The 27,500-nt window shown below is 43.9% G+C and overlaps 1 protein-coding gene and 1 long non-coding RNA gene across 2 annotated transcripts in view; one reads left to right on the top strand and one right to left on the bottom strand.

Moving 5' to 3' along the window:
* The window catches only part of LOC135102366 (metabotropic glutamate receptor 8-like), a 172,906-nt gene extending 165,590 nt beyond the window's left edge, over positions 1 to 7,316 (top strand). The window contains 2 exon segments of the mRNA XM_064007497.1: positions 4,485 to 4,619; positions 5,388 to 7,316. Coding sequence (XP_063863567.1) covers positions 4,485 to 4,619; positions 5,388 to 5,573 — 321 coding nt within the window. The 3' untranslated portion in view covers positions 5,574 to 7,316.
* The window catches only part of LOC135102369 (uncharacterized), a 165,071-nt gene that overhangs the window by 121,442 nt on the left and 16,129 nt on the right, over positions 1 to 27,500 (bottom strand). The gene's annotated exons all lie outside the window — the stretch shown is intronic.

The raw sequence follows: 27,500 nt of genomic DNA, 5'->3' as shown, positions 1-27,500 counted from the left end.
AGAAGAAGAAGAAGAAGAAGAAGAAGAAGAAGAAGAAGAAGAAGAAGAAGAAGAAGAAGAAGAAGAAGAAGAAGAAGAAGAAGAAGAAGAAGAAGAAGAAGAAGAAGAAGAAGAAGAAGAAGAAGAAGAAGAAGAAGAAGAAGAAGAAGAAGAAGAAGAAGAAGAAGAAGAAGAAGAAGAAGAAGAAGAAGAAGAAGAAGAAGAAGAAGAAGAAGAAGAAGAAGAAGAAGAAGAAGAAGAAGAAGAAGAAGAAGAAGAAGAAGAAGAAGAAGAAGAAGAAGAAGAAAGACACAACAGACACAAAAGGTAAAGAAGCAAATATGATGACAAATGAAAGAAATGGAAGAGATTAACAGCGAATAAATCAAATAAATAAGAAAAAAGGAAAGGAACAGCAATGAAACAGGATAGAAGAGGGATGAAGAAGAGAGAGATAATGAAGGACAGATGAAGCAATGATGGAGAACGTGATTATTGGTTGGGATGAGGGAGAGAAAACAAATAATGAGGGAGAGACAGATAACGAGTTGAAATGAGAGAGAGAGAGAGAGAGAGAGAGAGAGAGAGAGAGAGAGAGAGAGAGAGAGAGAGAGAGAGAGAGAGAGAGAGAGAGAGAGAGTCTTTTCCTGAAGCCCGGAGCTCATAGACGGCACAGACATCGATCCCCGGACGGTCAAGTGAACAGCGGTCGTGAGGGCAACGAGAGAGAGAGAGAGAGAGAGAGAGAGAGAGAGAGAGAGAGAGAGAGAGAGAGAGAGAGAGAGAGAGAGAGAGAGAGAGAGAGAGAGAGAGAGAGAGAGAGAGAGAGAGAGAGAGAGAGAGAGAAAGGAAGGAGAGTGGGTTGCAGTGTTGAGGGGGAAGGGGCCACCTTACCCAGAGTAGGGTGACCAGGTGTCCCTCGGCGTGTTGTGGCCCTTGACCACCTTATAAGCCTCTCGATCTCTCCCACGAGGACGGCAATGAAAACAGCAGCCAATAATATCCCCTACGCACGTGCTGCTTTCTATTTTGCGATCTTTTATTACCTCCGTGTTGATTTGTCTGTCCTTCGTGTGTTGTCGGAGCTGTGAGTTTTTTTGTTTTTTTGTGCGTCTGTCTCTGGTTTCCGTGTAGCGATGTGGAGGTGTGTGTGTGTGTGTGTGTGTGTGTGTGTGTGTGTGTGTGTGTGTGTGTGTGTGTGTGTGTGTGTTTCTCTCTTTTCATTTCCTTCCCAATGTGAATCCTAACAGTTGTGTATTTGAAAAAAAAAAAAAAAAAAAAACAGCGTGCATGTGTCCCGAACTCTCTCACTGAATGTTCATCAGCAACAAAACAGCTCACAGCGGCGCACAACAGTGACAACAAAAGTTTGGTTCGTTCATCTTTATTTTCTCCTTCACACTATCACCGACAATATCTCTCTCTCTCTCTCTCTCTCTCTCTCTCTCTCTCTCTCTCTCTCTCTCTCTCTCTCTCTCTCTCTCTCCCTCACAGACAGACAGACAGACAGACAGACAGACAGACAGACAGACAGACAGACAGACAGACAGACAGACAGACAGACAGACAGACAGACAGACACACACACACACACACACACACACACACACACACACACACACACACACACACACACACACTAAAATGTGTGTAAATATTCTCTTTCACAGGCAGATAGGCAGTTGTGTGTGTGTGTGTGTGTGTGTGTGTGTGTGTGTGTGTGTGTGTGTGTGTGTGTGTGTGTGTGTGTACATATATACATATAATACATGCATACGCGCACACACACTGCAAACCCGAGACGTCACAGGTCAACGAATTCGAATATTGGGACAAAACTGGTGAGCCTCGTTATGGGCGAGGCTCTCTGGGAAGCTCTCCGGAATGAAATGGATTAACGCGTTCCATTAGGCTCGGTGTGAGTAAATATTTGGCTTGAATCACCGTGTGGTTTAAGCCTTCCGATATTGAGGTTTAGTTTAGGATTCAGAATTCGTTGTGTCTCTTCAGCTGTGGACCGCAGTGTACTAAAGGTCACACGTGGTTCACTCTGGTTCAGCTGTGATTCATTGCAAAGAGGAGTCTCTCTCTCTCTCTCTCTCTCTCTCTCTCTCTCTCTCTCTCTCTCTCTCTCTCTCTCTCTCTCTCTCCGCTTTTGGTTCGTTAGGAAGGAATCTTCGGGACTTTCCGCGTCAGTGTAAGCTGAGTTCGTTTGTCTGATGATTTTTTTTCTTTCCTCTTTTCTCTCGGCTTCTCGCTTCACTTGCTTTCAATCTTAGTTTTAAAATTCGCAGCGGTGTCTCGCCTTTTTTTTTTATCTAAAACTTATATTCTAATTAAGAGTTTTAATGGAAAGTTTGCTAATTATCTATAATCATCGTTGCTGAAATTATACTAACTACCTCTTGTTATTCGCAAGCATATAATGAATCTGTCTTTACTCACTAAATGGCAATTATCATACGTTTCCAAGAGCATCGCATGAAACACCTGTTGTTCTGGAGCAAGTTCAACTTTAGTCATTATTCTGGCAATAGTTCACGGCTAGGGATCGCATCACAAACATGTATTTACTCTCAATTATTTACAAAGGCACGGTGTTCAATACTAACATCATCGCCAATCCCTCCCTCGTGACGTGATGTAACTGTTTCAACCTCAAAGCTTTCCATTGATCTTCAGTGGCACAAAGTACTCGTATTCTACACAATTACCTCCACACTATCGCATCTTCTCGTAATTACTGTATTTATTGCCGTGAGCTCCCCTCCCCCTCCCCTCCCGCCTCCCCTCCCTCCGCGGGCTTTATAAAGGTCTCATCTAGCCCACTGGACCTTATCGCGTAATTACTGCGGGACAAAAGCGATGCCCTCCTTTACCCTTCCCTCCCTCCCTCCCTCCCTGCCTGCCTCCTTCCTTCTTCCCACCTCTTCCATTCTCCCTCTCCCTCTCTCTCTCATCAGGCAGCCTCCCTCTCGTCCTCCTTTTTTTTTTATTGGGCCAGAAAGACAAGGCGTGCTGGGCGGAGATGCAAAAGGGACGGGAGGCTGGAAAGACAGGAGCCCATGGGGAAAAAATACAAGCTAGAAAGTGTGTGTGTGTGTGTGTGTGTGTGTGTAGCTGTCAACTATTTGTATTTCGTTCTCTGCCCACTCCTCCTTCACTACCGTTTACAATCTACTAAAACTTTCTCCCTTACATGAGCACCTACATCCTCTGCCTCGTGCATCATCATAAGGCTCCGTACACCGCTTATCAGTCCCCCTCATTACCATAACCACCGCCTCATAACCCTCTCTTTCCCTCATACTCACAGCCTCTATCTTGAGCAACCCTTCACTGCTGGTGCTGCTCCTACGCCTTAAGCACCCTTTCTTATAACTATAATCCCTTGACACTACTCACCATAACTACAGGTCGCCTTTATCACATCACCGAGCATTAAAAACAGACTTTCCTTGACTTGTTTACTGCTACCGTCATCCTTTCCTAACATTCAAACCTTCGTAAAACAATTATTTGGAAGGACATAAAAAAAAAAACAAATAGAAAGTTCATTTTGTTCTTTCCAGGGTACAAAGTACGTATTTAAGAAACTGTAGCGTGAAATTATATCTCAAAGCATGTTAATGGTTATGAGAAAATAATGAGAAGTAATGAAAATTAACTCCCTGGAAATAAATAAATAAATAAATCACTTCTCATTGCTTGAAAATACATAAACTTTCCTAAACTCACAAAGAATGTGATCCAAAGTAGGCCACGGGTCTAATCATCACACATCCTTCCTTTAACTTCCTGAATCGATGACCCAATATTGATCTCTCCTTACCTGAACATACAACAACCTCCCCTTAAACCAACTCGGTAAAAAAAAAATAATAATAAGATGACTTCAATTTTGGCCTCTTCGTATCTGAATATTAGACTAAACTTTTCCTAAACTTCCTATCACCTTATGCTAAAACACTTCCGCTCCGCACCTCTGTCACATTCAAATGGCTCTATCTGAAGTGTTTTCAGCGTGTTTTTTTTACGGTTCTATTGGCAGATTAACAAGAATTCGACATTATCAACATGAGAACCACCCGGCAATCTGAGGCTTTTGAAAATGGTCATGGTGAAGTTTTACGTGCTTTTAAAGGTTATTTTCACGGTTCGAGAGGCATATTAGACATATTAGACAAAATTTCACTACCATTAACAGGGGAAACACTCTTGGAAACCCAGCTAGACATCACTGTGACCTTTGAAAATAGTCGTGGTGAAAGAGCAGAGCGTTTCAGAACACGGGCACTAAAACGATAACACCAAAACTGATCCCTTCCCTTGACCTTCCATAATAACCCCAACCCAAAGTGACCTCTCTCTCTCCCTGACTGACCTCCCATGAAAATAACCCCAAAATTGAGTGACCTATCTCCCTGACCTCCACTGATGACAACCTAACGTAAACTCCCACGAGAACAACCCCAAAGTCACCTTTCCCCCTAACCTCTTGACAGATCCAGCTCGCCTCCATGTGCATGTGTGTGAGCATCAGCGCGTCCGTGTCCCTGGGCTGTCTCTTCTCCCCCAAGGTGTACATCGTCATCTTCCAGCCGTACAAGAACGTCCGCCAGGGCTCAGGACCCGTCAAGGTGAAGAAGGATCGTGTAGGGGAAGGAGGTGATAGGAGGGAAGGCAGGCAGCAGGACGACTGGGAAAGGGAGAGAGAAATAGAGATAGGTGGTCGATGATAAAAAAAAAAAAAAGAGGGTTAATGAAAACTGTGGGATAGAAGAAGGAATATGGTGTAACATGTTAGCAAGGTGGAAGGGAAGGACAAAAGAAAAGAGTGTACACTATAGGAGGGGGGACTGAGATGAGTAAGGGAACAGAGGGTGGAAGGATATGGAGGGTAAGGGTGGAGGAAAGATGAGATTTTGATGTGTGTGTGTGTGTGTGTGTGTGTGTGTGTGTGTGTGTGTGTGTGTGTGTGTGTGTGTGTGTGTGTGTGTGTGTGTGTGTGTGTGTGTGTGTGTTTATGTGTGTGTGTGTATATATGTGTGTTTATGTGTGTGTGTGTGTGTGTTTATGTGTGTGTGTGTGTGTGTGTGTGTGTGTGTGTGTGTGTGTGTGTGTGTGTGTGTGTGTGTGTGTGTGTGTGTGTGTGTGTGTGTGTGTGTGTGTGTGTATGTGTGTGTGTGTTCTGAAGAAAAGTTACGTGGGTGCGCCAGAAGGGGCGGAAAGGAAAGGCAGGCGAGGGACCGGAGATAAGTCTGGTGTAGGAGGGAACATATTGGGTCAGTTTGGGTGAAAGAGTAAACACTGTCATGAAGGGGAGGCGAAGGAAAGGAAGGGAAGGGGAAGGAAGGCGCGGGGGAGGGAAGGTGGGAGCGGATCTCACTCACAGTCCCCTCCGGCAGGGGTCGCAGAACAAGAACTACGGTCACAGCATGCGGTTCACCTCACGCTCGCAGACGGCACAGTCAGTGCTGTCTGTGAATCACTCGAGTGTGCACGCCCCGCCGCCCTCCACCATCAGCCAGCATGTGAATGGAGACTCCCTGACGGTAACGACCCCCAGCGTGGAAGACACGTCAATCACCTAGGGGCGGCGGGAGGTGCTGCTCTAACTGGAGACGCACCTCCCTACGGGGTTCCCGACATTGAGGGCGGCGGCAAGAGAACGTCCGCTCTGCCACAACACTTCACGGGAGGTTCGTTCATGAGAGCTCCGTCAGAGGTTGGCAGCAGCGGCGCCAGTCTCGGGGAGACTCTCAGCGTGGTTGAGGAGTGTGATCTGGAAGATGAAGAGGAGGAGGAGGAGGAAGAGGAAGAGATGTATGAGTACGAGTGGGAGTATGAGAAAGAAGAGGACGAGATAGAGGAGGAAGACGAGAGTGGCAGCGATGATGAAAATGAAAATAGCAACCTCAAAAAGAAGACCGCCTTGGACGAATCGACGTACCTGTGAAAGTTCGTTGGGCGCGGCGCTGCTGGCGGTCTGGTGGCCTGGCCGGCGGAGGTAGCCACCCACCGGGCCACACCGCCGCGCCCACGAACCATGCACCCCGCCGGGAGTTTTGCCTCCAGGAAGGCAGCACCTCGTGTGACGACACACGCTGGGCCGCACTTCCCTGCTCATTACTGAAGCTCCCCACTGCCAGCGGGGAGAGTGTCTTAGGGCGTTGCAGCCCCCCGCCGGTCACGCCGACGGGAGGGCTGTAGCCTCTATGACTTCTTTTAGTATTATGTCTGTTATCATGAATCTGTTAACTACAAAATGTTGTTTAGCTGTTGTGTTCTCGATCTTAACTACGTGATGGTGCTGAGTACCCCTGCGTCACCCGCCCCGCCCCACACAGCCCGCCCCGCCCCGCAGCCCCACGCCGTCTGCCGCACCACCCTGCTCTTACGCTCCGCGGGGGGCACCGGCCAGTTGGCGTGGACAACGTTAAACCCAGTCCCTCTCCGCCCTGTCCCAGGCTGAGGCAGCGGCGAGGGCCCGGGGCCTTACCCCTGAAGAGACAAATCCCAGGGCGGGAGGACCAGGAGGAACATTATGAGACTTTAATCAATGTTTACGTGTGAGGCGTTGTTACCCCTCCCTGTGTGTTCTTTTTACGAGCCCCGGTAAGTGTCGCCGCTCTTGTGATACTCTCCCTCCCTGCATGCCGGGGCGGCCATCGGCCCGCCGCCCACTCTGCTCAGGCGGCAGTGGGCGGCCCGCCTCCACCCAGCACCCAGCACCCGGGAGTGGGCGGGATGTATGCCGGGGGAGACCGCGGCCACGCTTCCCCTTCCCTTCATCTCCACCACTTCCACCACCACCACCACCACCACCACCACCACCACCATCACCCGCACCACCCTCCACACACTCTTCATCACGAGGGCAAACAACAACAATATATCAGAAAGTTTCCGGCATATAAATTACCGGAAACATTTCTAGTTCACTTTAATCCAATATTCAATAGTTGGTCCTCCACTGCCGTCACGCCCCACCCTCCAAGGCGCCCCTCGCCGCCCCCAGCTACCGGTGCATATCTCTTTACCTCAGTCCGTGTCACGTCGGTTCATCTCCCTGACCTCATTCGCTTCCACTCACCTCACTTCACGCCTGCCCATCGTCCTCACCTAATTATTTGACACATTACACTCCTTCATTCCCTTCCCTTTCACCTTCCCGCCCCCTGCTCCAGCCTGGCCGCGGCGTCACCCCCTGCTCTGAGCCCTGCACTCCCGCCCACCCCACCACCCGCCCTCACCACGGCCGCCCCTTCCCCCTACTGTATATAAACGGCTGTACAGTCTTGTTGTGATCACGCAATAAAGATATAGTGAAAACCATATAAGGTTGTGTGATTATCCTCGCCTATGCTGAGTGGCAGACCTTCACCTGCCGCCGCCTCCACCACCACCACCACTGCCACTTATAATACCCTCTTCAGCTCAACTCTCACCAGGGTAAAGATGACGACGAAGACCACCACAACGACCACCGCCACTCTGTCATGTCCAACAAATTGAACAGTGGGAAAAAGCAAAACGCACACCATCCTCAGAGAATATTTGCTTCCTTGACACAATTCTCTCTTCCCTCTGTTGTCTCCCCTTGGGCGTATTGACCCTCCCGCCCTCCCTCTCTCCTTCCGCCCGTCCCTCCCTCCCTCCGTCATCCTCTTCCCTGCGGTATTTGCACTTTACATAGTCTCTCCTCCACAACGCATCCCATGTTTATCTTCACTTCCCTCTAGGCGTCCAACTTCCCCTTCCTTTTTGTAGCTGGAGGAATACGAGACGCGGCTACAGGAGGACGACGCGGCCAATCTGATGAGTACCTACGCCAGATTACAAAGTGAAGTGTGACGTCTCGTATTTTCAAGTGTGACGCATCCAATCTCAGTGTGATGTGGTAAGCCTACACTGTGACGATATAAGCCTCTTCGTACACTTTACTTAAGACGGTGTTGAGGGTTCTTCCTACTGTGACCGGATGATCTTCCAGTGCAGTGTCAATCATACGTAAAGAATTGAGTGGTTCATTAACTGACTGACTGAATGTGTGATTGACTGGTTGAATGATTGATTGACTGATTGACTGAACTATCTACGTGATGATAACAAGATCCTATAGTGATGCATTATAAAATCTAAATATTCTAATATAATAGTGAACAAACCATGTCAAACAGATGAACAACATGGAGAGAGGAAGGTAAACAAACAAGAAACAAACAAGCAAATAAAATACGAAAACAAAAGCAACATTTTCAACAACTAAAAACAATTACACTCCTCTGTTTTAACCGGAACATTTCACTTGATGCAGAATATACTGGTGCCTCCAGTATGGTGCGGCGGAAGTCTGGGGGTACTACGTCAGGTCAGGAGTTCCAAGCCTAACGCCGTTTTCTTTAAATATTTAACCCTCCAACTGAAGAGAACAACACACGGACATAAGAGAAAACGGTCATAAAGCGTCTTATTATTCTTTCACTAATAACCTCGTGCTTTGTAGTAATATGAAAATAAGCAATGGAGAGAATGTATTTTTACTTCTTTTCCTTTTTTTCCATTTTCATTCTTGTTTGTTTTCGTGTTTTCCTCCTTTTCCTTCTTTCCTCCCACTCCTCCTTTGGTATTTTCCTTCTATTTCTTAATGTACTTATCGTGGAAGAAACGAGACAATGAAGGAAAAGAGTGGGAAAAATAACGTAAAAGAAATGAAAGATACTTGCTCGATATCAACCATAGTTCTATTTATTCTTCCCTTCGCTACTCCATAAGCTGCACACACAAACACACACGCACACACACACACACACACCATCATCACCACCACCACCATCGGCATCATTACCACAACCACGTACTGCCACCACAATCTTTACCGCCACCACACTCTTCCCTTGCTTTACCTCCTCCTCCTCCTCCTCCTCCTCCTCCCTTTCTTACTCTTGTTCTTCAGTTTATTTTATGTTCTGTATTTCTGACAAAGTACTTTCAACGAATCTGAGTACATGCTTATCCACTCGCAACACAGACCATCCACCTGATTAAAGAGTGGAGAGAAGCAATTTCATCAAGCTCCCATTAAAAAAAAAAATAATGCCATAATTCTTCTTTAATATGACAGCCACCCTGGCATACGGCTACACATGATATAAAAAAAAATCCTGTTTAATTGCAGTTTCCTGAAATGCTTCGCCAGTTCTATTTTGGAAGAGTCGTGATAGTTTTCTCCAGTGGTCAAGCTCATCCATTTTTTTTTTTTTTTTTTTTATGTAAGAGGGGATCTGGTGAGAAAAAAAAAAAAGACATAAAAAAAGCCCCAATGGAAATGTCAGTCCCAAAACAGAACTTTAAAATATGATGCCAAAAAAGTACCATCTGCTATCAAAGACAAAGTGAAAATCCACACACACCTCGGCGCGGTGGTCGCCATGCAGCTGTTTTGGGGGATTTGATTAAGCAGACAGACTGGCGAGTGATTTGCATGTAATTAAACTCCGCTGCATATCACAAAGTCGTCCTGTGACCGACATAAATTGCTCCTGTCAGAAAAAAGTTGATAAATTATGTAATTATCACTGTATGTCAAGTTATTATGTACCACACACAGAGAGGAACTGAAGTCTGTAATAAATGAAACAACTTGAGTGACATATTGACATCCCATAGGCGTGCTACTATATCACGAAGAACGCAACGAGACCCTTAACTATACGACAGTAGATATTAATAGTGATAATGAAAGAATGGCAACCAGGTAAGTGTTGATAAGGACGTGTTGTGCCTGCAGGTGGTAAGTTCTACAACAGGTGCAGCAGACTGACGGCGGTGTGGCCTGCCCTGGTCAGCGAGGCGCCTGGGAGGACCGTGACGGGCTGCTGGACACGGACGAGGCGGGAGGAGAAGGGAAGGAGCGGAAAATATCAAACTGAAGTACCGTAAAAGCTTATATTAAATTTAGCTCAAAGATGCATCGCGAAAGAAGCTATAAATCACGAGAGACGCGCATCCAAGGATTCCTGCAAAATTTATGAGACAATGTGAGGCGGAATAACAACGAGACGCGTCCAGGCACGAGGGTTGTGGCGGCACGCAGGACACGGCGAGGTCAGGCCAGGCAGAGTGAATACTGTGAGATGAAAGTTTAAGGATTTTTCTCCACATGTGACTAAAAGACATAAAACTATTGAGGACACTGTTCTGAAATATGATACAAAGCAAGCTCAAATTACAAAACAAAGAACTAGAAGAGCTGTCACCTAATAGCGATGGCAACCTGGCAGGTGTATGTAACACTCTGTGTCTTTGACGGGCGTTAGGGTGACGACTCTCTTCGCTGCAGTGGATTGCCGCTGCGTCCGGAAGGTTCCTTTCTTCATGCGTGGCGGGTGTGGCAGAGAGTACTCCTGGAAGTGTGTGGCGTGTTCCTGGCGTGCTTCATTCCACCAGGACGCTCACCAAGCATTTTGAACTACACAGGAACACTCCAGGATAACAAGAATAGCAGCAGACAAGAATAGTGCACGACAAACGCAGGTGTGTAGAGACCCGTGCAGACAATGCCTTTATTCGCTCCGAGCCGCTAACTCGCTCAACACCACCACGCTCTTGACGCAAACACTTTTCCAGGAAATCGAGTGGGAACGCCTCAAAGGAAGGGTTTCCAATAGTGGCGGTAATCTCTTAAGCTGCCCTGCTTTGTGCTCGACATCTCTTCTGATTCTTATCTTTCTATATTCCTCTTTACTTGTCAAGAGTTTCCAGTGAGAAATTATCAGTATATATATATATATATATATATATATATATATATATATATATATATATATATATATATATATATATATATATATATATATATATATATATATATATATATATATATATATATATATATATATATATGGTAAGGAGATAATTATGAAATAAAAAAAAAGAAACTTCATATTTGTTCCGGGTGCACAAAAAACAGTTCCTGATCCACGACTAAGCGCCAGTAACCATTCCAGTATGCGTGTGACACCAGGGATCAGTGCCGACTTGACGCCACGTTCCTCACCCGAGCAGCACCGCAGCACACACGGGCCGAGGCACAAAGGGCATGAAAGATTGAGATATAAGCGTATAAATTTGTTACTACAATAATCATGTAATTTCTTCCAGTCCTTCTGGTACTGCGCATGTTTACCTCAATAACAACTCATCCACTCTGTCAACAATGGAAGCGAGGCACCGCACCTTGTTGTGGATGTTAGTTACATTGGTGTGGCGAGGCTGAGGAGGGAGTATATTGGGTTCGTTGCCTTCACACAGCCTGTATATCCAACACACTGACTGACCGACGCACAGCAAGACGTAAACAATTTATTTAAAATATCCCACATTTTCATGGACAATAAGCACATGTTTTCAGGAAATGAATACAAAATGGTGCCTAAAAATAAAAAATAAAAAACTGTAGTATAAAACGTATGAGACTAAATAAATATACATAAGCTGCCGCGACGCAGGGATGCTGAGGGGGCCGCGTGCTGCTGACTAGAGGGGCAAGTGACAGCAAAACAATGGCTCAGCTGTCTCTCCATCTCATCCAGATCCCAAAGAATGTGGGAACAAATGTGAATCTTGTATATTCACCTGGTTCTTTCTGTGAATATCTTCATTACAGGTATTAAATTAAGCCAAGGTTTAGCTCTAAATAATCAAAACTAAATCTAACAGTAGAATTAATTCTCTGGACAGGTGTTATCCCGTGTGCTGCATCACGGCACGCGCCACCTGCCCCTGCCTTGCTGCCTCTGCCTTACTGCCTCTGCCTTGTTTACTGCTGGCTGTACATCGCATTTCTATATCTAGCCATGATGTGTGCTAGGCTGCTATTATTTACTATTGTGTTTGAACATGGTGCAAACCGTCCATTACCTCGGCGTGACAGTGACTGTTTGTATAACACTTGTGTGTTTAACATGACACGTTGTTGAAACTGATTAAGGTGAGAGGTGCAGACACATTAAGGAATATTTTAAGCATACTGTACTTATAAGCATATTGTAAACAGAGTCCTTCTTTTATTGAATACCAGAGTATAAAAACAGGGAGGGCAAAAAACTTCGTATCATTGCCAGATTTCACCAAAGCTTACGATGGAACACAAAAATATGAATTATTACTGTTTTGATTGATTTGCGCATCGAGGCGGGACGGTCAATGCGCGCCAGTGATGAACAACATTATTTGTGCACGGCTCGTCACTGTCAGTGTGGAGGCCGCCACAGGGACGCTGTGCCTCGTTTACGCTTTGCCCTGTTTGTAAATAATCCTATTAAACATATAGAAAAAAACTACAAGCCGGATAGATTTACGTCATGACTACAATGATATCTTTTAATAATTGGCGAGGTCTTCTTCCACTGAGTAACAAAGATATAATTAACATAATGTCCTTGCAAAAACATCATTAAAGCAAACAAAAATGAACCTATATAAAAATTAAACTCTTCATTATTTCAAGGTCAGAACACGATGTACCCGACGACTGACTAATGAAGTTCGTGTGTGTGTGTGTGTGTGTGTGTGTGTGTGTGTGTGTGTGTGTGTGTGAGCTCCACGGACAGCAGCTATACTAAGAATACCTTTCTGAAAATCTGTGTATATGTATGTGTCATAATAGCAATTAATTATTAATCAACAAATTAATTAACTTAACACACAGACTCTCTCTCTCTCTCTCTCTCTCTCTCTCTCTCTCTCTCTCTCTCTCTCTCTCTCTCTCTCTCTCTCTCTCATTACAACTCCTGCCGTGTCCACAGCCCACACGTGCAAGTTGGCGGAGCAGATGTGGAAATGCGTGACAATAGGTCGCGTAACCCTAACCAGTGTAAACCATAATATCTGGAGATTTCCTGCCGCACACAAATGGACTAACAGGAGCCGGGACCGAGGCTTACAGGACGCGGGAATTCATTGCTGGCGGCTTGCTCCCCGAGGCACCACACGCTAACAAGACGAGCTAATGTATCACCGACTTCCGTGTGACTTCGCAATGGATGTCAATAACAATATCTGTGCAGTAGTAATGGGATAACGATAATTGTTACAAAAAATAAATGACAAAAAATAAAATAGAACATGAATTTGAACTGTCAGTTATTGTAAGGTCAGTCAAAGTAGAATTCTTGAAACAAACAGCCACGTATGCTCATTATGCTCATTAATTTATAAAGGTATGTTCGAAGGTCATCCAAACACATGTAAGGGTTATGAAATGCCAGGGCAGACCAGACTCCCGCATGGAACTAGCAGCAACAGCAGCAGCAGCAGCAGTAGATCTGACAGACAAGACGACAACACCACATGAAAGTTTAGGTGAAAGTTTAGGAAGTGTTGGGGAAGTTGACTTTCAGTGCCGGCATTGTCTGATTATTCCAATCCCTATCACAATAATATATTTTTCTTATCATTATTCCATCACCTACTAAAGATTTCGTTCCAGGATTCTTTTAATATATTTTGCAGTTCATGAATATGCTTTATTTGGTTATTTATTTATTTTTTTCTTTAATGTTTCATGTATTAAAGTACATCAAACATTATTGTGAGACCTAACACAATATTTTTTTCATTTTTTTCTCTCTCTCGCTATCCCGCAACGTGCACACACAAGCACGCATAATGGACACAATTTCCGCCACACGGACATATTTTAAGCAAACAGTGAAGATCCCATGTTTTATGTATGTATGAAACATCCGAGGCTTGGTGTGCGGGGCAGGTAGCGGCTGTTTCCTTGTGTAACTGAGACAGGAAGATAAACCTTAAGAGAGAACATGAGATAAAGACAAGCTCTCAGGCCCCAGCAACCCCGCGCCACGTCCAGTGATTGGCTGTGACAATGTCGAGCTGCCTCCTGTTATGCAACAAAATAAAATCATGTTGGAAAGGCATACGAGAGAGAGAAAAAAGATAAAATTATAACACGTACCAAGAAAATTGGATTGGTGACAACGTACATGCGAAAATATACTGATAACTCGATACAAATTGTTATGGAAAGCAAAATATGATTCAAAAACGAATTCCAGCTACACTACATGTAAAACTAAAGAAAAAAAAAAATGTAAAGGTTTTATAGACATCTATGACATCATGACGCGCTAACTTGAAGAACGAAACACCTTCGTGAATGAGAATCCGGGAGTCTGTTAGAAGACTTATGACCCCTTACTCTAAGATATCAACACACACACACACACACACACACACACACACACACACACACACACACACACACACGAACATATGGGAAACTGTAAGAAGCCACTAACCCTACACCTGGCAGTTTCCGTATAAAACATAACATATACCTACTTATCAATATCCACCCATTACACCTGTCCATAAATCTATCTAGTCATATAAAAATATATTGGAGAACCATTTTCTTTCCATTTCTTTATTTCAAACTTTACAACTTCTACTCCAGTCATGATTACTAACACTAAAGATCTCGCTACATCACCCTTGTTACATCCATTACACCACTTGAATACCAGATCTCCTCTTACTTTATGCTTCTCTAACGAATGCAAATCTAATAGCTATAATTTCTTCTCATATGGGATACAGCACTTCCCTTGTATCCTTTTAGTTATCCTCCTCTGTGCCGACTCTAACAGACTACGTTCCTCTTTTAATACGGAGACTAAAAGTGCACATTAATCTTGGTGAGGTCCAACCAACGCCAAATATATTTCTTCTATAAACTCGGGACTTTTACTTTTAACATTCCTAAACATGAATCCTAATACGCTGTTAATTTTATATGTGGTGTTTATGTGTTCTTTACTCTGGCGGATATCTAAGGTAAGCTCTGATCTTAACAAAGCTTCACTCTTAGTTGTTTACTTCTTATGTGAATTTCCTTTACCTACGCTAAGTATTTTGCATTTATTAATAACAATCTGCGTTTGCCATCGATCTGTCTCTTCCTTCACCTTACCAATATATGTCTGTAGGTCAAGTGCATCTGGCTTGATTATCTTGGCTGTCTTCATGCCGTAATATAGCCAGTAATTCCATGGTCTAAATCACTAACGTATATTAAAAGTAATGACCGTTATAAACCTGATGCCTGCGGTACTCACTCATTACCTCTCCCCACTCGGATTTTGAGCCATTAATTAAGCTGTTGCCTGTCGCTTAACCATGATAATTAATGAGAGATAATTCATGTTTATTGAGTAGGGTTTATGAATAACTGTCTCAGGTGGTGACTGAGTTGCAGTAAACACAGAAGAAAGACAGCATACAACGCACTGGCATCTCGCACGGCTGCCTCTGGTCCTAAACTCAAGACACTGAAAATGTTTTACGTGGAAAGATATACGAATAGAAAGATGCTAGGGTCTAACAGTATGACAAGAATGAGAAAAAGAAAAAAAAAAAGAGACGGGTAAGCAGTACTGGCCAATGCTTCCAGGCAACACTTCACTTTTTTTTCTTTTTTTCTTGCTTCAGTTCAATGGAGGCAATGCATCACTTCGACGCCTCCCTGAATGACGCCCAGCCCTGCTGCTGCTGCTGCTGGCGGGCGTCCCTCACCTGTGTGCGCCACATGCCCTCCCAACGCCTCTCTTACTGGTGTTATTCATACAACTCCGTCACACACACACACACACACACACACACACACACACACACACACGAACAAACAAATAAACGAAATAATAAACACGTAAAACAAAAACATTCATACTCGTGCTTTAACCCAGAGAGAGAGAGAGAGAGAGAGAGAGAGAGAGAGAGAGAGAGAGAGAGAGAGAGAGAGAGAGAGAGAGAGAGAGAGAGTCGCCGTCACCATCACCGCCACCACCACCACCGCCAGGAAGCTCCAAGGCTAATTTAATGGCGTAATAAAAGCACATCAAGCGCTTATCAAATAGTTTGTCTGTGTTTATCTTCAACTCAGGTAATGAAGCAACCGCCACCACCACCACCGCCGCCGCCGCCACCACCACCACCACCACCACCACCACGACGCGACCCGCATTAACGACGCCGGATGCTGCATAAAAGAGTGAAATCAAATAAAAAGAAGAGCAAAAAAAAAACTAAACACTCGAGCAATACCGTGATGGCCCCGCGGCTCAGGGTCGGCGCCTCACTCCACCTGAAAGTAATTAATGAGATGAGGAAGGAAGGAAATAGCGAAACTCTCCAGGGGAATGATCAAACACATCCCTGCCTTGCCTCGCCCGTCCCGCCGCACTGCAGGACAAAGGAGCTCAAGGGCGTCGCCACATTATGAAAGGAGGGCGAAGGAAAATGACCAGCCATCACCAGCGCCATTAGCTTAACAACTTTTCGGCGTGGCGGAATCCCCGGAATGTATAATTAGACAAATTTGCACACCCCTGACAAACTCTGAGTCCAAGGCACGATTAAAAACGTCACTCGGAGAAAAGTCCTTAGCTGGGAATGCGAAGAATGAATACAGGTAATGCCACATGATGCACGCTGACTGACCTGAGGGTTAATGGAGGTATTCGTGGTGGTCTCCCTCTCCCTCTCCCTCTCCCTCTCTGATTAGCACCAATGAAGAACAACAACAGCTATCACGCCTCTGTCCTCGTGCACCACCTGTTCTATACCTTGGCACGTGGAAGGTGATGTGTGAGTCAGTGTACTGGGACGAGATTATCCTACCTGGCATAATGTTAAAGTTGTCTAAAATGGCACATACCCGCTTATTTGATCTGTTATGAGAGACTGCCACGTGTACTGCAGTAATTGCCAAGTGTGGTTCTGATGGCTTCCTGCAGTTTCCCTTATTTGTTTATGTGTACCTGTCAATCTCGTTTTAATTTCATAACTCAACCCTTTCAGTACCACGACGTTTGTTTGATTTCATGCCGGATGTACTTATGAAAACTGTATTATGATATTTGGCGTACTAAAGACGTTGAAAATTATTACTAGTTACTCATCCGTTACTGTTACGTCTGTCTACTCTTTTCTGTCTAGTAACTGGTGTTTGTTCGAGGCTTGGAACTTGCACTCTCTCTAGACCTGAAAGGGGTGAGGATGCAGTGGGGAGGGAGAAAGGTAAAGTACAAAGAGGTATATCTGTAATGATCATTGATACTTGAATACTTGAATTTTGAGGTAAGATCTTATAGCACGATTATTCTCTCTCTCTCTCTCTCTCTCTCTCTCTCTCTCTCTCTCTCTCTCTCTCTCTCTCTCTCTCTCTCTCTCTCTCTCTTGCTGTCCAAACTTTTTTTTCTTTTACTTTTCCTTCCCTTTCTTTTCACTTCTTTAGCCGTCACCCCGCTCCCAACCCCTGCCTCCTCCTCCTCCTCCTCCTCCTCCCCACCACACACCCTGCTTCTCCCACATAAAACACAGGTAAAGGCACCATTGGAAACTTTGCTTGACTTCTACTGTCGTATGCAACTGTTCGAAGGGAGGAGAGGGAGGGAGGGAGGGAAAGAGGGGAGGAACAAGAAGCGAGGAAGAGAGGAAGAGAGGGAGAGGTGGGAAGAGGCAGAGAGAGGGGAAGGGAAAAAGGGAAAGGTCACTTGTCCAAACAGGTCGTAACTCGTAAAGACTCGTTTAGGTTAAAGTCAACTTATTTAATTCCGAGAGAGAGAGAGAGAGAGAGAGAGAGAGAGAGAGAGAGAGAGAGAGAGAGAGAGAGAGAGAGAGAGAGAGAGAGAGAGAGAGAGAGAGAGAGAGAGAGCCACACACATTAGTAGTCTTCACTCAACACACTGCTCCGCCGAAACTCTTGACGATTTAATGCCTTCGGGAAATCATTTGGCCCATTTGTTATTCCTTTCTATATTATTATTTTTTTTTTATCTATCTTTCGTTCCTCAATTTTCTGCCTTTGTATCTGCCTGCCTTTCTCTCTCTCTCTCTCTCTCTCTCTCTCTCTCTCTCTCTCTCTCTCTCTCTCTCTCCTCTCTCTCTCTCTCTCTCTCTCTCTCTCTCCTCTCTCTCTCTCTCTCTCTCTCTCTCTCTCTCTCTCTATGCTTGTTTGTCTGGGATGTCTGTTTCCCTGTCTCTATTTGTCTCCTCTCTCCATCTGTGGTTGTCTTTCTTCTTTCTCTTACCTGTGTAATTACCACGTTCTTGTTATCTCATAAATTTCGTAAGATATTTATTTCTTTATTTATTCAGCTGTTTATCTGTATATTTTTCCTTTTTTTTGTGTGTGTGTGTGAACCAATATCGAGGTAGACTGTTCATTTACTAGCAGTGTGTGTGAGGGAACGCTAACGAATGGTGCTGGGTTTTCTCGTCTTCTTCGGTAACATTTTTCCAGACGTGAGTTAAATAAAAAGGCGGTCATTCTAAAACTCAAACACAAGATATGAATGCGAAAACTTCTAGCGCTAACAAGGAGATATTGATTACGAGGCCGGGCAAAGGCGGTGGTGGTGGCCTTGGCGTGGGGAGGCGGTGACTGTGTGTGACTGTGTTGATGCCTCTGAGCTGGTGTTGAGATGCGGCCTTCATTGCGGCCATGGGCAAGGATAAGGGCTTCAAGATCAACTGCTATGAAGACACGTGGCAGATGGCAAATGGGGCAGTCCAGTTGAACTTTATTCTGGAAACTTTTTTTGCCCTTTTTTTTTTTCTGTGATATGAAATGTTTTAAGAGAGAATTATAAGGATGTATACGAGGCTAAACTGGCTTCCGTTTCTGTGATCTTGTCCCGTTTTTTTTTTTTTTTTTAATTCTGGGAAGAGGCAAACTAGGGGGGTTTTTGTTTATCCCACTTTTGTTGTTGTTGTTGTTGTTGTTGTTGTTTTGGAAGGCATTCTTTATGCATAAAAAAAAAACTAAAGATGCAAATCGGGTCGTAACATTAAAATACACACACACACACACACACACACACACACACGAATTCATTCATGTTACGAAAATTCTAAACGCCCTCTACTGTACGTATATGACTTTTCTTTATGACCTTTTCATTATAACCCACTATGGCATTGTTTGTTCTTCATTGTCCTTGTAAATTAAACAGATAATTTGTCCGCCAAACAATGGGAACAACATCGTTTCGTTCCCTACAAACACAATTTTACAAGCTATTGAAAATTAATCAAATAAACCAAGTTTTTATAATAACGAGTGTTTTCCAGACCAGCAAGTGGCGGCGTTACGAGTTCACCTTTGTGTTTCACGCCGGCTAATGCTTCCCTTTGTTTCGCTGACGACACTCACTCAAAAGAACGCCATTGTGAATTCATGGGCTCACGTTAATGAATGATTTTTATTCTGGAAAGGGAAACAGCACACTGAACGCTTCAAAAATATATACATATTTTTCTATATGGATGGGAAAGATTTGCCTAGGACTACAAAAGGAAGTTTACTAAAAACAATTATGTTTCTTCATGATGACAAGCTGGTCTTGGGAAAGAGATAAGTAAAGTTCTAAATTACTTTTTTTTTTATTAATTCTTCAATCAAGAAAGCATGCAAGTGATGCACGCAAAGTGAACAGGCTTTAAGAGAAGAATTATAAGCTAACAGACATTCTCATAATCAAGGAGACAGTGGAACAGGAGATATACCAAAAAAAAATTTAAATCACCAGGACAAGATGAAAGTATCAAACAAATGCAAGGACATTATTAGTAACATGCTTGTCAATATCCCTAGAGAGTCATTAGATTCAGAACAGGTGACGTTAATGTGGAGGCAAGCGAATAAAGTTTCCGTTTGTAGTTCACGTTAATCTTCAACTGTAGGGAAATTTAGTCTATAACTGTGACGAACATTAGAGATAATTTAAACAAACACTGGCTGATGAAATATTCACAGCATGGGCTCACGATGGGGAAGTCGTGCCTGCTTCATTATAGTTAATGAAGCAGCAAATAATAGGAATAATTATGAAAAAATGAAAATGGGTACCTGAGGACACCTGGGAGTAAGGCAATCTGTGGAAACGGATGTCACGCGTTTCTGCGTCCCGGGGCAAGGGACGCCATAGGTTCAAAGGTTAGTGAGACGGAGATGATCGCAGAGGTCAATAGCAGCAATAGCGTTAACTCACATCTCCATCAGAGAAAACAATATAAAGGTCAGATATAAAGCTAATCTTTCAATAGAATTCAATGCTTGGAGCGCTTTAATTAAAAGTTACGAAGTTATACTCTGAATTGGTCAGACCTCACTTACGTCAATGAACTGAGCAGTTCTGTTCCTTGTATTACTATGAGATAGAGGTCAGTTAAGCATTTAAGAAGCATGAGGGATATAACAAGGGTGATACAAACTAAATTAACATGATTTATTATGATCTAATTAACGGCTGCAAGGTTGATAAAGTTAGATTAGAATAAGGGATAAAATAAGATGGTTCTCAAATACAAAGGTAGATGACTGAAACAGACTCAGTAATCAGATTGTTAGTACAGAAACAACTGTGCGAGGCTTTGAAAGACCATTCATAGGTAACGATAATAGGTGGATGTAAACAGGTATGATCTATACAGGAACTGCCGCGTGTAGGCCATATCATTATTATATGTGTATGTCTCTATGTACACGCCAAGCTGACTCACGTGTGTCCGAACATCAGAATACATACTACATACTCGTAAATGAATTATCGCTGCATATGTAAGGTCATCTTCCTCTTCTTCTTTTTGTATGCAACACAAAATTTCTTTTAAGTTCATTTCAATCAATGCAAATATATCACGTGCATTATATTTCGTAGTCTTCCTTCCTTCTTTACGGCCAGTCGTTCCTCACCCGAAAATATGTTGCCTGCAATATATTCTGAGTGCAATAAAGCGCCTCCATTCTCGTTGTTTTCACGGCTTAGCGCAGAATGAAAGAAGTCACTGAGGAAGGTTAAAAGCATCACATCACTTACACACAGAAGCAATACACTGATCAATGGAGGGATGAAGGTTCATACACCCTAACAGACTGGCGGGGTGGCTGTCTCAGGGCTGATCATCACGGCAGGGTGGGTGAGAGGCCCCGCCAGCCCTCACGCCGCCCCTCGCCCGCCACTCAAAGGCGTGAAGGCGTGTGAAACCTTAATTAGGACCATACTCGTATTCTGAAACGCTTCCACGCTGCACACTTACTACTTTCAGAAAGCTAAACGGGTCTTTGAGGATGTTTTTTTTTTATGGTTCTAGTGACAGATTAACAAGATTTCTACATTATTTACAGGAGAAACACTTTTGAGAAACGCGGATAATCATCTATGTGGCCTTTGAAAATTATCGTGATGAGAGAACAAGGCGCTTCTGAATGTGAGCCTTAGTGATGCAAGGGAGAATACATGGTGATTCGGACACGGCGGCATTGGATATCAGAGGGATCAGAAGGGCGTGACAGGTGGGGCGGCCAGACAGTGTGAGGCGCAGCGCAGGGCAGTGCTGAGGCGAGGCTGCTGGGTAATCTAGAAATACCAACAGAATTATTGCTCTCATTTTCCAGCCACTCTGCATTTTAAGCCTCCTTCTTTTCCTCCTTTCCCTCTACCTCTCCTCCTCCTCCACCCATATACATTTTCAGCTTCCTCCTCCTCTTCCTCCTCTTTCTCTTCTTCCTCCTCCTCCTCCTCCTCCTCCTCCTCCTTCTCCTCCCCCTTCTCCTATTCTTATTACTGCTCCTCCATTTTCTCTTCTCATTCTTAATACTATCTCCTTTTTCCTCTTCCTCTTCCTCCTCCTCCTCCTGCTCTTCTTCCTCTTCCTCCTCCTCTTATTATTATTACTACTCCATTTTCTCTTCTTATTCTCAACGCTGCCTCTTTTGACTCGTCCTCATTCTCTTTCTCCTCAACACTGCATCCTCATCCTCCTCTTCTTCCTCCTCCTCCTCCTCCTCCTCCTCCTCCTCCTCCTCCTCCTCCTCCTCCTCCTCCTCCTCCTCCTCCTCCTCCTCCTCCTCCTCCTCCTCCTCCTACAACAACAACTACTAATGTCACTACTACTGTCTCGTCTCTCCTTCTCCTTCTTCTCCTCCTCCTCCTCCTCCTCCTCCTCCTCCTCCTACAACTGCTACTACTGTCACTACTACTATCTCGTCTCTCCTCGTTCTTCTTCTTCTTCTTCTTCTTCTTCTTCTTCTTCTTCTTCTTCTTCTTCTTCTTCTTCTTCTTCTTCTTCTTCTTCTTCTTCTTCTTCTTCTTCTTCTTCTTCTTCTTCTTCTTCTTCTTCTTCTTCTTCTTCTCCTCCTCCTCCTCCTCCTCCTCCTCCTCCTCCTCCTCCTCCTCCTCCTCCTCCTCCTCCTCCTCTTGTCAGTTTTTCCATACTGCATGGTACTTTTCCCAACTATTTCCATGCCAGCGCAAGCTGGAGGTAGTGGTGGGTAGGGAGGAGCCTTCTTCTATGCTGTCCTGTCCTTTTCTTCCCTGTAGCTAGTTAGAAGTAGTTACCAAACAGCCTTGCAAGAACCAAAAGGTCTGTTGCTGTTTGGTTTTCCTTTGTATTCCTTTGAATTCCTCCTACAACAACTACTACTGTCACTACTACTATCTCATCTCTCCTTCTTCTTCTTCTTTTCCTCCTCCTCCTCCTCCTCCTCCTCCTCCTCCTCCTGCTCCTCCTCCTCCTCTTCCTCCTCTCCTCCAATAATTCCTTTCCATCTACATCATTGCCTTCATGAATACAACAGATCCAGTACATCCACATAGAAGCGCGCACACACACACACACACACACACACACACACACACACACACACACACACACACACACACACACACTTTTCTATTCCCATACATGAACAGTGATAGAGCCATTACATTACAATATCCAGCACAAAAGACCAAAGCAAGAGAAGGAAGCAGAAAATGTTGAGGGATAGCAAACTTCTGACGTCTTCGCCTCGGGTGTTGGAAAGTGCGGGGATGTAATTAGGGGGATAAGAAGTTTGAAATACGGGAAATTGTGTGTGAGAAATGCGAATATTCCAATTTCCTTCGGCACTAAACTGAATAACGGTGAGGAAAGGGAAAGAAAGGTTCGGTGGTATAGTTTTAAAGGAGAGGGAATCAAGAGCGCCTCCAGAGAATAAGAAACTTTGAAATACTGGAAATGGTGCGTGAGAAATGTGAATATTCCTACTTCCCCAGACACTAAACTGGATATTGATAAGGAAATAGAGGGAAAGGCACGGTGGTATAGGTTTAAAGGAAGACGAATCAAGAATGTCTTACGAGAATGCGAGGAAGAGAGGGAGAGAGAGAGAGGGGAGAGGGGGAGGGGAAAGAGGAGAGGGGAAGAGAGAGGAGGAGGGAGTGACAGGGGGCGGGGTAGCCAGCTCAGTGGTTCACAAACTTTTTAACAAGGCGCTCCATTCTGGCCTTTACAAAGTTCCCACGCTCCCATTCTCATTTTCTCATTTAAATAAGAAAAAAATGTTTCAGCATTGTGGAGAATGAGGTAATGATGATGATGAATTCCCCTTACACACTCGGCATGTATGAGAGAGAGAGAGAGAGAGAGAGAGAGAGAGAGAGAGAGAGAGAGAGAGAGAGAGAGAGAGAGAGAGAGAGAGAGAGAGAGAGAGAGAGAGAGAGAGAGAGAGAGAGAGAGTGTGTGTGTGTGTGTGTGTGTTTTGCAGATAACTTCAATACTATCACCCTTACTACATTCCCTACACACCCATTCATCCCCAGGCCTTCCCTCCCAACGTGCGTGGCGTCGCTATTACCGCGGGAAGTTATGGGAAGGAGAGAGAGAGAGAGAGAGAGAGAGAGAGAGAGAGAGAGAGGGAGAGGGAAGAAGGGTAAACTTAAGTCTGATGAGAAAGGTAATATTTAAAAGGTGAATTGCTATTGTTAGTTTACATGGTTCTGGGAGTGAAGGGGTTGACGAGGCAGGTTTATGGATGTGGTTAAGGGAACATTTTAGTATCTAGGAAGGTGTGAGGAGGACGGGATGACGTGTGAGGAGGATGGAGTGATTATAATGCGTAATTTAAATGTGTGCAGGTGAGACAAGGGCATATCAAGATTTTTTTTGCACGTGAAATGGATGAGAAAATAAAGCTGAAGAGGAAGAAAAGGACATATCAAGATTTTTTTTGCACGTGAAATGGATGAGAAAATAAAGGTGAAGAATTTGTTATGGGAATATTTTTGGAGTTTCAGAATGATGTGTACAAGTGAATGTGTATGTGTGTGTGTGTGTGTGTGTGTGTGTGTGTGTGTGTGTGTGTGTGTGTGTGTGTGTGTGTGTGTGTGTGTGTGTCATTTATTTCTTGCCAGTGTACGAGGTTTTAAGGACTACAGGTATGATAATTACATATACTTTGTGAATGTAAATATGTATGCACGTGAAGTTGGTGTGGTGAGGTTAGGTTCATATGGTTATCTATTGTATTATGTGATTTATAACTGTGCTCTATGAAATATCTACCTATTCCCCTCTCTCTCTCTCTCTCTCTCTCTCTCTCTCTCTCTCTCTCTTCATCTCACATAAGACCCAGGGACTCGTGATCGCTTCTATTACCCTCCCGGTGAGAGCGTACAGTTCCAATCCATACACAGCTCAGACCTTTCACACGCCACGGCCCTTCCATCCCCGGGCTCTGGCAGGACACCAGCGGCTCGCTCATCACTGACAACCTAGAGCAATCAGAGAGCAGCGCGAACACCAGCCTGACAAGTGAAAGACAAGGACATAAAGAAAAAGAAACGGGAAAATAAGTGAAGCTGCAAGACGTTACTACACCATCGCTCTCGTAGATATAACTAAGAGATTTTTTTCTGCGATTCCTTTATTTTTTGGCTTAGGTACACTGATTATCACACAAGGCACGTATTGGTACAGTTTTCCTTGTGATGTCTCATGCGTAAGTGGGTCAGAATTCGCCGCTGTCTTCTCCTGTATTATAAAAGTGAGGAAAATGAGGGTTTTTATCTTCATCTTCCGAAAAGTAGAAGAAATTACTCTAGAGGTTTGTTTATGTAAGCGACGGTATATTAGAGAGAGAGAGAGAGAGAGAGAGAGAGAGAGAGAGAGAGAGAGAGAGAGAGAGAGAGAGAGAGAGAGAGAGAGAGAGAGAGAGAGAGAGAGAGAGAGAGAGAGCGGTATACTGGGGAACTGAGACTGCATATGGATCAACGACAAAAAAAAGTGGGACTAACAGACATGACTACGTTAAATTAAAGAAGCAAGAGGCATAACCACTCGGCAGCTGGGAGTGTTTGAGTGCGCTGCGATGTCTCGAAAAGAAAACGAAGAAAACGTACAGAAAGTTGAATGAAGAAAGTAATAAGGTTTGGGAATTAGATAAGAAGAAATGTAGGACGGAGAAGAAGAAAAGCGAAAAGAAAGAGTAAGAGAACAGTCTAGTTACGAAGGAGAAAAGTGAAAAGAGCGAACTGAGAGACAAGTGGAAAATGTCAAAGGAGGAGATAAACTTAGCAGAGCACTGAAAGAAGAAGAAGAAAAAAAAGAAATAGGAGCGTCATGAAATTGAAAGAGAAAGAGGAAAAGGTAGAAAATGGTAAGGAATAAAAAAAAAGTAAGTTTGAGGAAGAGAGAGAGAGGACAGATGAAGAGGCAAATAAGAGATCAAAAGTGACCTGAATGTGGTGAATATCCTGGGGGAAAGTAAGATTAATATTTGAAAGTGCGTAAATAAACAACGCCGACAGAATCACATTACTAACACAAGAGGTTGATTCAAACAGCGTCAGAGCGAAATGAAAGTGAAGCGAGATGAACAAAAATAAAAAATAAAATAAAAAAAATAGCAGTGGTTTGATTGGGTACAAAAGATGCAGGGTACTAAAACTAAAAATAAAATAATGCAGTGAAAAAAAAAAAACTACACGTGAAGGGAGGATACAAAAAAAAAGACAAAGAAAATCAGCGCAGTAATTAATTGATTGGGTAGATGTGGGATGAAATATGCTACAAGAAAAAAATATATATATTAACGAGTGAAGTTTTAAAAGCTTCTGAGGAAAAATATGGATGGAATAGTCGGAGCGGGATTACTTGTGCACTAATATTACCACATAAAGGGGAGTGAGAGGCTGTGGTGAGCTGCCTGGGTGGTGAAGTGGTTGACTAGTTGTGGTGGTGAGCTGGTTGGATGGCTGTGGTGAGATGGCTGGATGGCTGTGATGAGGTGACTGTGGTGAGGTGACTGGGAGGTGAGTGAGTGGATGTGGTGAGGTGACTGGGTGGTGAGTGAGTGGATGTGGTGAGGTGGCTGGGTGGTGCGTGGCTGTGGTGAGGTGGCTGTGGTGAGGTGTCTGCCTGGCTGTCTGTAGCGCGTACTGGGATGAGGCGAACGTACTCAAAAATGACAGCAGGCATGTATTGTGGAAACTATAAAGGAAGAGATAACGAAATGGAAGAATGAATAAACGAAAAGAAATTAATTAAATGAGTGCAAGGAGAAAAGTAGGAAAGAAGTGCAGAGTTTATTAACTTGAGTATACAGAAGAAAGAGGGAGAAGGAGAAGTATCATGACATTAAGAAGAGGAAGAAGGAAACACAGGAGATGAGATGAACCACAGGGTATACTCAGGGTGGTTTATTGGGCCACGCAGGCTGTTTGTATTGATCAAGTCTTTGGGCGTTAGCTGCTGTGTGGAACATTACCCGCGGGAGGAAAGATTTATGTCATTTATAGACTTAGAAAATGTGTATAACAATACTTATAAATCAGTGCGGGTGGCAGGCGTATCAGGGTCCGAGAGAATATAAACTGAGACCACCTAAACACCTTACCAGTTCAGCCACGCATTTAAGTAACGAATGGTGGAGTAAATATTTGGTAGCATAAAGGTACAGGACGCCGCCATTAGCATCACTGACAGAGGTGAGGCACGGAGAGGATCAGATGACTAGCAAGGAGTACTGTGTGTGACAAGAGAATGTATGGGAAGCAGCAAGAAGCCACCAGACCTGCAGTACACGTGGCAGCCCCTGTGTATATCATACGTACCTAGCCCTGTTAAAAAAAAATGATAAAATAATAATAATAATAAATAAGTAAATAGATAAATAAGTTATAAAATAGATAAAAAAACTTTCCTAAACAGTCAAAATAGTTCACTAGTTTTCATTTTTTTTTCTTCCATGCATTCCTTATACCGGGTTATAGCATTTTTTATTCCAAAGACACCTATCCGTATCTAAGAATCTATAAAACCTTCCTTTTCAAAGCTTCCTGTTGATTCGATATTAACAACATAACGAGTGAGTCTGCTGCAGCAAAACGTAATGCAAGTTAAAATTACTTTATGGGCGACAGAACCACGAGAGATGACAAGAAAAACAAATAGAAAAAAAAATGCAAATATCTCGTTACACTGAGCCGAGAAATATGAAGGGAAAGAGAGAGAAAAAGACAGGAAGAAGGTGAAGGTAAGACTGAATATGACAAGGGGCAAACTGATGAACGCTCGTAAAGATAAAGGCTCAGCAGAAGGCAAGAGAGTCGTAAATGGTGAACACTTTTACTGGGGGTAAAGTTTCTATATTTGGGCGAAGGCATTGC

The sequence above is a fragment of the Scylla paramamosain genome, chromosome 7 (assembly GCF_035594125.1).
Source record: "Scylla paramamosain isolate STU-SP2022 chromosome 7, ASM3559412v1, whole genome shotgun sequence".
Lineage (NCBI taxonomy): Eukaryota > Metazoa > Arthropoda > Malacostraca > Decapoda > Portunidae > Scylla > Scylla paramamosain.
Note: the sequence above shows the minus strand (reverse complement) of the source record. Positions and strands in the feature narration are given on the sequence as shown.